The sequence below is a fragment of the Nelumbo lutea genome, chromosome 5 (assembly GCF_056320005.1).
Source record: "Nelumbo lutea isolate HS-2025 chromosome 5, American lotus-T2T, whole genome shotgun sequence".
Lineage (NCBI taxonomy): Eukaryota > Viridiplantae > Streptophyta > Magnoliopsida > Proteales > Nelumbonaceae > Nelumbo > Nelumbo lutea.
In genome coordinates, this window is record NC_142688.1 from 54,689,055 (window position 1) to 54,701,360 (window position 12,306).

The 12,306-nt window shown below is 37.1% G+C and overlaps 1 protein-coding gene and 1 long non-coding RNA gene across 2 annotated transcripts; both read right to left on the bottom strand.

The window, feature by feature from the left end:
- Positions 1-4,117: 4,117 nt before the first annotated feature.
- LOC148852492 (putative F-box protein At3g25750) lies at positions 4,118-5,178 on the bottom strand. The gene is made up of 2 exons (XM_088945807.1): positions 5,025-5,178; positions 4,118-4,965 (listed from the first exon to the last, which is right to left on the bottom strand). Exons 1-2 carry the CDS (start codon positions 5,176-5,178, stop codon positions 4,118-4,120), a joined length of 1,002 nt encoding a protein of 333 aa, XP_088801933.1.
- A 3,861-nt stretch (positions 5,179-9,039) lies between these two features.
- Positions 9,040-9,757, bottom strand: LOC148852493 (uncharacterized). The gene is made up of 2 exons (XR_016098886.1): positions 9,538-9,757; positions 9,040-9,446 (listed from the first exon to the last, which is right to left on the bottom strand). It is a non-coding gene; the product is annotated as an uncharacterized LOC148852493 (long non-coding RNA).
- Positions 9,758-12,306: the final 2,549 nt, after the last annotated feature.

Sequence of the window (12,306 nt, forward strand, 5' to 3'; positions counted from 1 at the left end):
GAAGAAATGTGTTGTGGGGGCAGTCTTGTGGGGGTTTGCTTCGGTCTCGGCTTTGAAGGGTTTGTGTTTAATATCCTGGATTTTGAGTATTCTACATTGTCGTGCCTAATATTATCTATGAATAATTGTGTTTCCGGTTGCGAGAAATGGCTAGGTTTTTCTTTAGTTTGTTGAAATACTTTTGATGTTGTTGTGGTTCGAGAATTCGTCAATTGGTTACATTTTCTTGGTTGGACGAACTTTAAACCTTAAATCTTTTTTTCCTTATCCCTGCACTAATTCTCCGTTTGATATTTGCTGCCCAATTAAATCTAAAGACTATTAGGCTTTTTAGAAAGGATGGCCATCTATTTCCATGCAGAAAGATTTGAGATTGGTGCATTTCGTTGGAAAATTAGAATTTTTTGCCTTTGCTCTTTTTCTTCTTGTGGGCAAATTTGGTGGCTGAAAGTTTTATGAACATTCACCAGTAAATCGAAAGATATCCTCAAAGGTTGTGTGAACCATTGTTTTCAAAACCGGATTGGACTGAATAGTTAGACTAAAAAAACTGGGAATTGGTTAGATGGTCGGTTCCATTTTATCCTGGAATCGTTATTTCTCCAAAAACCATTGATTTGGTCAGCAAACTGCTGACCCGGGTGGTCAAATCGTTCGAATTGTCCAATGGTTTGGTTATTTTTTATTTTTTAAAATTTTTTATTTTTTTATTTTTTATCAGAACGGGCCATCCATCCAATCCAAACCGTTGAACCGTTTAACCCGGGAACTAGGCCCTTAATCAGTCCATTGTTTGATTCAGTCTTAAAAACCTTGTTGTGAAACTACTTAAAACCTCAAAGTAGTTGAAAGAATGTTTTCTAGAAGTTCCTGTTAATGTTAAGTGGACTTCACCAAATCCTCAACATCGTAACCCAAAAGACGTGCTTTTAAGGTTACTAGTTTTGGCTGATGCGTTGGTATAAGATCAAGGATGAACTTGCTAGAGAATTTTTCTTTTCCAGTGGTGATCATTGGTGAGAAAGTTAGATTTCTCATTACTAGAGATTTCCTAGCATTTTTTTTCCTTTTTCAATGACGATTTTGGGCCACTTAGGTTTTAAGAGAGAATGTGGCAAGAAGAAAATATAGAAAGTTTAGTGGGGTATTTGGATAATTCAATGTCTCCCATCATCTAATTTAACATCCGAGGGGGTATTAATTTGTTGCTAGGGGTGTCAATTGACCGGTTTTAGATTGGATCTAATCCAATCCAAACCTTATCAAATCAGATATGGACGATCAATTATAATTATTAGATGGGGCCAATTTGAAACCGATCAAAACTAAAGCCAGGCATAAAATCACTTTTGTGAAAGTACTTTTATGAAATCACTTTAATAAAAGCACTTTTATAAAATTATTTTTACATGAAAGCACTTTTACAAAAGGACTTTTGTGGAAGTACTTTTATAAAAACACTTTTGTGGAAGTACTTTTACAAAAGCACTTATATAGAAGTACTTTTATAAAAGCACTTTTACAAAAGCATTTTTATAAAAAAACTTTCACGAAAACACTTAAAAAAATCCACTTCTACAGAGGTACTTTTATAAAAGCACTTTTAAAAAGTATTTTTTCAATGTATATTTTTGTAATTTTCAGATCTTCATTTTAATATATCTTTCGTAATTTTTTATATGTTATGTATTTTTTATATAATTTTTTTATATTTCATTCGATTTGGATTGGGTTCAATCCAGTCCATTTACATTTTAATGAATTGGGTTGGATTTGGACCGGATTAGATCCAGTCTATTTGTAAATGGATTCATATTGGATTAGATCAGATTGGATTCACATCGGATTAGACAGACACCTCTATTTGTTGCAAATAAAAATTGAGAGAGGTCTTTTTTATATATATATGAAATAAAATATGCTACACAAGCCGGGGGAAGCACGACCCCAGAAGTCACTAAAGCAAATAAGTTCAGAGAGCTCTGTCACAAATTAAGGTATTGGGGGATCTTTCTAATTTACCATATTTTTGTTGTAAATGTTCTCAACTTTTTTCTACCTCTTTAATTTTATCCACCAACCACCGTCACTTTGCGATTAATAACCCATCCAGCAATTTCAGTTTTTCAGAAAGTGATGAAGCTGTTATTTGGGCTACTCAGGTGGGTTTCCGAGTTTGTTGGGAGGAGTAGGAGTGAGGGAGTGGTGGCTTGGAGATGTCTTGTTGGTTGGAGAGCTTGAGGGTGGAAGCTTGGGCCTTTACGGTGGCTGGAACTGAAAGAACTCAGGCTGGGTGGGATTCGATGAGTGAGGTTCGTGGTGGGAAGTGAAGGGAAGCTTCGGTTTCGAGTTTGCCAGCGTATCCATGCATTGAATCAGAGATCCTACACCAGTTTGCTAACGTATAAAAGGTAAAATCAGTTGTAATAAAACACCAACTAGTTAAAATAATGTAAATAATGTAAAGGTTTTAGGGATAGTAGTTAAATTACTATTATGGTTTAGTTAATTGATTAACTGTGCCTTTATTATTTGAAAATTGATTAATATTATCCCTATTATTTTTGGCAATTGAGTAATTAAAAAAATCCTAAAATACCCTTTTCACATTCATTCCTAAAAAATACCTTTTCACTTTTGTTCCTAAAATACTATCCCTAAAACTTTTCTTCTTCATTACTTCTCTATATGTTTCAATGAAAAACCAGGAGCAGAGATGTCGATCTCAGTTCTGACGGAGAGATCTTAGTTACAACTTCCAACATCCTTAGTTCCGATGAAAACCTAGGAACTAAGTTCCTGTTTCAAAATAAAACCCTATAAAAATTTCATGTCTGGGGTGCAACCAATAATGGTGGTACGAGCACCAGATTTTCTTCCAAAGGCTCAGAAATTACCAGTAAAAACTATCGGTGCAAAATCAATCTGGTTGGACCATTGAAGAAGACAATACCACTTACAAAAAGGTAAGCAAGAAAATAATTCTCCCTCACAAACCTTTTTTTTCTACTCACTACTCTCACCTAGTGGTATTTGGTTTCACCCAGCTTATGATGACATCGCATTTAGTGAGTGATCGATACTAGTTTGCACCGGTTGGTTGCAGAGAAAATCTGCCTAGGAAGTATCTTTTTTAGGAAGTGTCTTTTTTGTCTGGATTTTATGAACTTTCAACTCTGAAACAGAACAGAAGTCCACTCCTTGCTTGAATACCCTCTACATAACTGATTTCTGAAACAAAACTAGTTTGTGCCGGTTGGTTGCAGAGATGATCTGCCTAGGATGTCTTTTTTGTTTTGATTTTATGAACTTCCAACTCTGAAACAGAACTGAGGTCCATTTTTTATCTTTTTTTTTTTGTCTTGATATTATTCCAGAGCCCATTCCTAAACTCCAAACTGCTTCCCCAACACCATTTACAGATGCTTCCACTATTTCAACACATCTTGAAAGCTTCATTCTTCATGTAAAGATCTATCGACACCCATATCCGATGCGCTGTGATCATAATCTATATCCAATGCATTGAAATAACCCTCCCAATGGGTTACATATGATTGCATAGACGTAGAGTGCCCCAATTGAGTTCATCAAGCCATAAGGAGAGAACCCATCATGACTTCCTCTTTGGTTTGGATAAAGGATCAATGATTTAACTGCAACTGCCACATGCGACAAAGCCAACGATACCAAATTGAATCTTTCAGAAGTATTGACACCAAAAATTCCAATCAGAATGGGCTCCAGCATAGGTGATGAGCATATGGAGAGATTTCAAAAATTAATTTTCTGGCGGTTCTAGTGGGTTCGGAGAAGAGAACAAAAGGGAGGGGGGGAGATCTATAGTTCTGGTGGTTCCAAACAAAGTAGAGGGTAAAATATCTTTTTCATATTTCCGATGACACAGGTTACTGACAAAAAAGGATTAGTAAATTGCCAAAAACAGTAAAAATAGTGTTAGTCAATTTTGAAACAGTAAAGTTAGACTTAATCAATTAGCTAAACCATAAACTAAACCATGGGTAATTTAAGAAATTTACCCTAAAACAAAAAACTTAACCAATTCATAAATCTTCTCACGTCTACCACAGCAATAATGTAAATAAACAAGAGAACATTAGAGGTCTGGCATAAGCCAAGTGATGCTGTTCAAAAGAACTGATTGTGGATCCTTTCGAGATTGCAACTTCCCATTGGCCATATCGTAGATACTTATTTCATTATTCGTATCCCTTTTCTGGTGTTTATCAATGATATAGATGCAATTGCCTCCGAAATTTGCAGAAGGCAAGTCCGACGGCCACAGAGACACACAATAATCATCACCCATTAATAGAATTCGGTCACTCAAGCCTTCTATTTCCACCCACCTCCTAGTCCCAAAATCCATTCTGTACACTTCAAACTTTGATATCTTCTGACAAAATGGATTATAAGCTCGAAAATGCATGACCATCAACAGCTCTCCTAAAGATTCTACCAGGTACCTCCTCACCAAAATACTATCATATCTTGAGTACTTCTCAGCTACAGGTTCAACAAAAGAGCTGCCTTGTTTCTGAACTGGTTCGGGAGCAAACTCAACGTTCTTTGTTGTGTCACAGAGGTCGAGTTCTCCGGTCCTGGTGAGGGCGTAGAGCTGCCCCTTGAAATATATGATATCTTCGTACCAACGCTTACGTGGGGCTTCAATGGAGGTCCACACTTTGTCTCCAGGAGGTCCTGTAGGAACCAAACTCTTCGTCCTCCCAAAAGCATCTATGGAAATCCACTCTATGGTTGCAGAGCCATCCGGCGGCCATCTTCTTGCGTTTGTCTTGTAGAAAATCATGGTAACTACGATGTCCTCCTCATTATCAGAACAACCAGGAAGAGTTTTGAATAGGGTTGCTTTCTTTATCCAGTAGCCGCGTTCCTTGGTGTTGAAGTCTTTGTCTATAATGTTGGGAAGTCGGATTCGAACTCCTGTGAGGGGATTTAACAAGTGGACTTCTCAGTCTTAACGCCATTGACTAATAGCCAACCGTGAACAGATCCAAAGAATCGACACTTAGAAGCATTGGGGAGTTTGAATTCATAGCGCTTTCCCTTGGGAAGGCTGAACAAGCAAAGGGTATCTGTGCTTTCCTTCTTCCCTGATAGTACCAAACAGGGGAGCTGCAAGTATTTCTCCTTCATTGCGACAGACCGCCATGCGCAGCACACCCAGCGAAACCTAATAAAATCTTCGATGTCACTGAGACGTCTGGCAATGGAAGCTAGTAGATCTTTTGGGAGATCTGCCCAGTTAGCCATTAGGGTGAACGATAACTGTACCAATGTTATATACTTAATTTGTTTGGTCCAACTAATTATACAGAAAATTACGGCTAATCCAGTCTGTTTCTGGGTGTTTGTTTTCTCACCAGCTCAAATATACAGTTGCCATTCTGGGGCGACTATGTTATCCGAAAAATTTGTAACCAATCAACCAGTCTCACAAGAGATCACATCTGCGCCCCATACTTGATTTGTTTGGTCCAACTAATTATACAGAAAATCACGGCTAATCCAGTCTGTTTCTGGGTGTTTGTTTTCTCACCAGCTCAAATATACAGTTGCCATTCTGGGGCGACTATGTTATCCGAAAAATTTGTAACCAATCAACCAGTCTCACAAGAGATCACATCTGCGCCCCATATAGGATGCCCCACGTGCCCCACAAACGCACGACATGTACATCTCAACATGCATGGAATATATTTCTAAATTATCGGTGGAAAATTTACCCAATTCAGTTGGAATATGTTGTGGGGGTTTGTGGGGTGCAGATGTGAATTGGTCTCACAAAGGTGGTAACTGGTAAGCAATCTGGTGATATTAATTAAAAGGAAAAATCTACCATAGGAAAGAGATATAGTATGGAAAGAGTTTTGACTAATCAAAACCCATCCAATGAATTTTGATAAATAACACCTGATTGATCAAAGGTCTTTTCGGCATCATAAATTTTTCCTAAATCAATACAAGGTAAAAGGCTTAAATAGTTAAGCATCCCTAAAATTTAGAATGTGTTTAACAAAATTGGTGAAAAGATATTTTCTTCTCTTCACTATTCAGGAAAACCACTGATAATGCATTGAGTTAAACCATTTGCAGTTATTAACAATTCACTGAATTTATTGGTAATAGGACAGGAAGCATTGACAAAACCAGAAGTCTTTTTTAATGTTAGCATTCAATCTCCAATAGATATCTAATAAATCCCAGTAAATAGATATTAATAAAGGATAGAAAGGCTGCAACTTTTCCAACCATTAACCCGAAACTTGACTTTATTTTTTGTAGAAATCTGAATTCATTTATAGAGGATAGATAACAAAAAAAAAAAAAAAAAAAACCGCCAACAGAATAGAAATCTGAATTTCTTTAAAGCCTAAAAGCAATAGACTGTAATCAACAATTTCTTCCCATTGTCTCAGGTTTTCATCCATGACAAACTTTAAGCCCGGGAGGCAAACTATAAAGGAATAAGCATATCTATTGTCTTGGCTGTGCTGCTTTGTTACAGGTCCTCCAAATATGATGGAAAATCAAGGATTGAACTAGGAATGGCAGCGATGCAGGGATCAGATGTATTTCCTTTCTAGATCCCAATTTTGAAATAATTCTGATCACCGGCCCCGATTTCCTGAGGATAAAAATTGTCTCCCATCTCTGATTTTTCATGAAGACGGATTCCTTTTGGGGGCCCAAATCCTCGAAATTTTTTAATCAACAGTAATTTTTGAAAAATAAATTTACTTAAAATAAAGAAAAATCTTTTAACAAAAAAATTCTTAAAATATTCCTATGGTTCAAGAAATTGACTAAAACTCTACCATTATTGTTTACGTATTATCTTACGGTACTCCCAAGTTTTCTGACAATTGCCATTATCCTTCAGCACTAAGGGAAAAAAAACAAAATATCAAAATTGCCCTCTACTATTTTTCAAATTTTCAAAATAAAACACAATTGATAAAAAGTTTTAGTTAAATAAAGTAGATCACAGCTCTAACAATCATCATCATTGTCATCATCATCATGTGTAAACAATAAAAAAGCTCCATTTGGCAAAAGATTGGGCCCACACACAAAAGGTAATATATTCAGCCATGATTTTCCTTCCTTAATTGACATTAATTTGGGTGTTATTATAGTCATTTAAATGGCCCCCACTAAGCTGATTTTTTGAAAGAACCTCTTTATTTGGTTCCAGAGAATCACTCTAATTTAATGTGATTAGAGAGAAAATCTCTCTAATTGACATAAATAGTGGGCCTTACATCAATATTCAATTCTTACATTTAATTTAGTGGGATGCTTAAGGATAGCTATGTGACATGGGATTAATGTCCATTTACAATGGACCCCATCCAATGGCTGAGTCAGGGATTTTCTCTTGCGGGGCCAAGTTAAACAAGAAAATGATGTGGAAGTAGAAGAGGTAGGCTGTGTAGAGAAATGGGGTGAGAAGGTTTGGGTCTACTATAGATTTTTTAAAGAAAAAATGAACAAAGTATTTAACTTTGGGAGTTGGGGGAACATTAGAGAACGATGCTTTAACATTTTAATTCCAAGTCTTGGGGGAAGGGGCAAGGACCCATTTTATTACATTTTTTACCTTACCTTTACTTAGTAATTATATATAAATATTATCTAACAAAAAAGTTTAGGGGGGCGAAGGACCCCACTAGTATACTTGGCTCCACCCCTGACCCTACCCTTACACCATATTGGCTTGAGTTCAACCATTTCCCCCTTTTAATTTAGGGTAAAATACAAAAACCTCCTCTCAAGTTTCTGACAATAATAAAAACCTCCCCTTTTGTTTATCTTTAACAAACTCCCTTCTACTTTGAAAAAAAGCGACAAAAACCTCCCTTCCGTTAGTGAATCTAACAGAAACCATTAAATCGATGCTAATTTTTTTAAAATACCCATTTTAACCCTGTACAAGTTATTCTGTACATCTATTTACTAAAATACCCTTTGTATTTTCTTATTATCCTGAAGAACGGGTGAGGAACGAACAAAGGAAGAGGGCAACCGGAGAACGAACCAGTAAGAAGAATAGTGAACCTAGAAGAAGGATTTCTCGGTCAACAGCAAAACCAGAAAACTGTAAATCCAAAATTTTTTGTCGGATTTAGGTCAGAGTCACTCAACTTCTTATAGCCTCGCATGGGAAAAAATGTAAAACCGTTTCATCTCTGTTCTTGGTTCAGTCACACAATCCTATTTTCCATCTCTGTAATTGATTTCTTAATTGTTTCAATCCTAAGAGGGAGAGAGAGAGAGAAAACGGTCTTCGAGAAGAAGAGTTAGAGAGCAATTTTCCTCTTGAAGAAGTAGTGGACAATGAGCTCAAGTTTGGGACCCCCTGGCAGCAGAAAACTGAGGATATTGGTAGATTTTTACATAGGCATACCAATGAGGGCGGATTTGAGAAAGGCAAAGGAAACTAGAGGCAGAGGTAGGGGAGGGAGAGGTCGGGTGTCGAGATAGCTTCACACTTGGATAGAGGCTATTTCTCCTAAGTTTGGCATGCCCAGATGTGAAGGCTTTGTGTTTGGGAACTAGATTGCTCGGGGAAACAGAATTGTTATCGTTGTTGCTCAGTTTTTTCAACGTCTTTGTTTTTGGGTTGTTCTAATAAGCTTGTCTTACGTTTATTTGTTGATTTCAGTCCTTATTTTGAGTTGTGTTATGTAGCTTCTGTTCCAGGTCCCTCCCTCTGGGACTCTATTGTAATCGTTCTCTTTTTTTCTTAAATAAATTATTTTATTAAAAAATAGGCCAGCTACTCAATTAACTCCATGTTCAGATCCTAAGAATTCATATCAGCAATGAGGTCTTCAATCCAAATGTAATTGAAAGTTAAGAATTAAAGATCCGTTTGGTTCGTAAAAATGGGGTTTAGAATCGGAATGGGCCATTCCCATTTCCTCCTTGGGAATGAAAATCCATTCTAGCTGATTCCGAATACTAAGCAAAGATTGTGCTCTGTTGGCCATAGAATTAATTTTTATTTACCAAAATGCCCGATTTCATAATCCCCACTATCTTTCCTCTCAGAAAGAAAATACCAAATCAGAGGGAATTGCTTGTTGCAGCCAAAGATATCTACTAGAATATGGTAGCTTTCCCTGCTATGACTGAAACCGGGCAACTTTCGGGCCCAGAGAAAGAACCTGTGAGCAGAAATCCCTAGATTTTTACACCTTTTCAACACCTGTTCAACCAAATTAGCAGAAATCTTGCCTGAGAAACGTTCAAGCGCAGATTCAAGGTCATGATGAATGCAACAGAAATCACTCAACACCCGACATATCTCATTTACATCATCTGGTAAAGCAGTTGGACCTGAGCCTATTATTTGTGAGAACAACGGAAATCCATGTACAGAACCTGTTACGGAACACCTGAACAAACACATGCTGCATAGATTCAAAAAATGAACCTGTTTATGGAACACCTAAATAGACACATGCTACACAGATTAAAAAAATGAACCTGTTATGGAAAACACAGATGTCGTCCAGTGAAGAATAGTCGCCGAAATGTTTAGAAAGCCACAAATTTCCGGTGAAGAAAACGAACTCTGGTGAAGAAATCGGCCAACAAGATGAAACTGGCCATCGTCCGATGAAGAACCGTCGCCGAAATATTCTGGGAAGTGGAATTCTCAAGAGAGGATGGTGAGTTTTTCGAGCAAGGGTAAAATTGATATTTTGCAAATTGCTTAGGTGCGGTATGAGGATAAAAATGTAGTTTTCCTTGGTTTCCGTCAGGTTCAATAAGGATGGAAGGTTAGAAGGGAGGATTTTGCTAAAGGTAAACTTGAGAGGAGATTTTTATTATTGTGAGAGGGGAGGTTTTTGTATTTTACCCTTTAATTTATACTGGGCTCCAATTTCTTGGGCCAATACATTAGAAACCCTCCCACCAAAAACTTTCATATTACTGGACTCTTTTTTATTATTTTTTTTTCTTAGTGGGCCCAGCAACTTTCTTAGTTGACCAAGCATGTCCTTTCCACTCAATGCACTTCTTGAGCCAACATCTTCGGTAAATTGAAATTTACATACCAACACTCGTAAAACTCATTCACAAATTCTCGTGGTGGGGGTTGGGAGCATGTGAGCAAGGTAAGGTAGGAGTAGTTACTTCAGACCAGAGAGTAAGGAGATTAAGAAAACCAATACCAAGCAATTGAAAACCATATCAAAACTTCATTTAAACTAGGCTTAATTACTATACTCGAAAGTAAATGAGCTTCTCTCGTTAGAGGACCTTGAGGACAACAAAAATTATCATTTTTTCTAATCCAATTGATGAACCTAATTCTATAAGAGCTTTGGCTAAACTTTTCCATATAAAGGAAGAAGAATTATGGATTTATCTTGGAACTTTCTCCTTTTTTGATAGGTCTTTATCCTTTAATTATTTTACCCGTAAACCTTCCTTTTTATTTAAAATTCTCCAAGCAAGTTTACTAAGAAGTGTGTCATTCATTCTCCTCATTCTACTCAGACCTAGACCACCTTCCAAGAAATTCCTAGGAAACTTCAAGACACTCACACAAAAGTAGCATACTGCAGAACTGATCGAATCATAACCATTTGTTGTTAGAATCTCTTTTCCTTTTTTTTCAAAAAAAAAAAAAGAGAGCCCCAAATATTTGTTGTTAGAATCCAACTTAGACATTCTCAATTATTTGTTGATTAGTTTAGCTCCCTTTGGGGGTTCTTTTAATGGCAGTTCTGGTTTCTTTTGTCGAGACATAATGGTAAATGTCATTAAGTTCCCAAAAAAAATTTTTGAGATCGTGCATTGGTATCGGAGGGCCCATAGAATGTGACCTTTGATCTCAATCCCACAATTAATCCATATCAGCACTGCACCCAATTGATAAAAGCTTTTAAACTTTTAACATTTGTTAATTTATAAATTGCCCTTAAAAAATAAGGAAATTTATTAACCTAGTTAGATTTAAAACTATGGAAACATGTAAGGAGGGCTATTAAAACTCCAGGGGTTGTTCAACAACATGGTTGTTTTTTTATTTGTTTTACACGGGTAAGAATACATTTGTAGATATAAATGCCCTTTTCACCTTTTTGCTACATAAATTTTGATGGTGTGTGATCTAGTCGCTTCTATCTGGATGGAAGCTCGGACATTATTCGCCTAACTGGTTGGTCGAACTGTGAGATAGAAAGGATCAGAGAATTCGGGTTGGATAACCCGGTGTGGTCGCTCTAATGCTTAAGTTAGTATGTTGGCTGTGTAAGCGAACTGAATGTTTGAATGTAAGAGAGCTAGTAAGCAAATAATCGCGCATACCTGGGTCTCAAGGGCTGATGCCCTTATATAGTTGGGCTGTCGTGGGTCTCACGAAACACCCCCGAGATCCTCGGCCCGCACCATTAGGAGTCTGTTCCACCCCGAGAGGTGGATAACGAGCTGGCCAATAAGGCCTATCGTGTCCATCCAATCCGGGCGGGACAAGGATAAGTCCCCCAGTCATGTGGCATGATCCCAAAGAGCTGGGAGACAGCTTGCATGCTTCTAGAAGTCTGATACGTGTCACTTCAGTAAGTTAGGCAATCCCGAGCTACTCGGACCTCAGTCATTGCCAAGGTGCCCGAAACACCCGAGGTAATAGGTGGTGTTGAGATGGCAGTAAGTGCTGAGTCATAGTCTAACTGGCAGGTCATGTTCACGTGTCATCTATTTACTAGGTTTAGCCAAATCACCGCTCATCAAATTCCTTTAACATTATCTTTTTAAGAAACTTTAAATCTTTAAAATATATTTAAAAACATTTTCAAGAATGTCATATATAAAGAAGAAAAAAATAACAACAATGTATGGGGCCAATGTTTTATCTTTCTTTTTTCGATACTAGAAAGGCAAAACTTTCATAGGTCACAACTAGTCAAGGTTGTTAAGAGGATAAAGTATACAACTAACAAATTGCATAGAACAATTTACCAACCTCCAATGAAAAATGAGCACACCACCGTTTGCAATAAATTCAACACATCGCATCAGTTTGTTTATTTCAAGTCGTGATGTGTTCACAATTGTCGAGTAATGTTTTCTTGTCTCAACAGTACCCTACAATAACAACAACCGATAAAGCTAGTTTCTATTATTAATTTGTTTATAAAGAAAGTGTAAGCCATGGTTATTCAAGTTAGGGTTTTGAAAGTTGGAGACAACAATAGTCTGGAAAGAGGTTTCACTTAAAGTTGAATGATTGAGGGAGTTATTGGG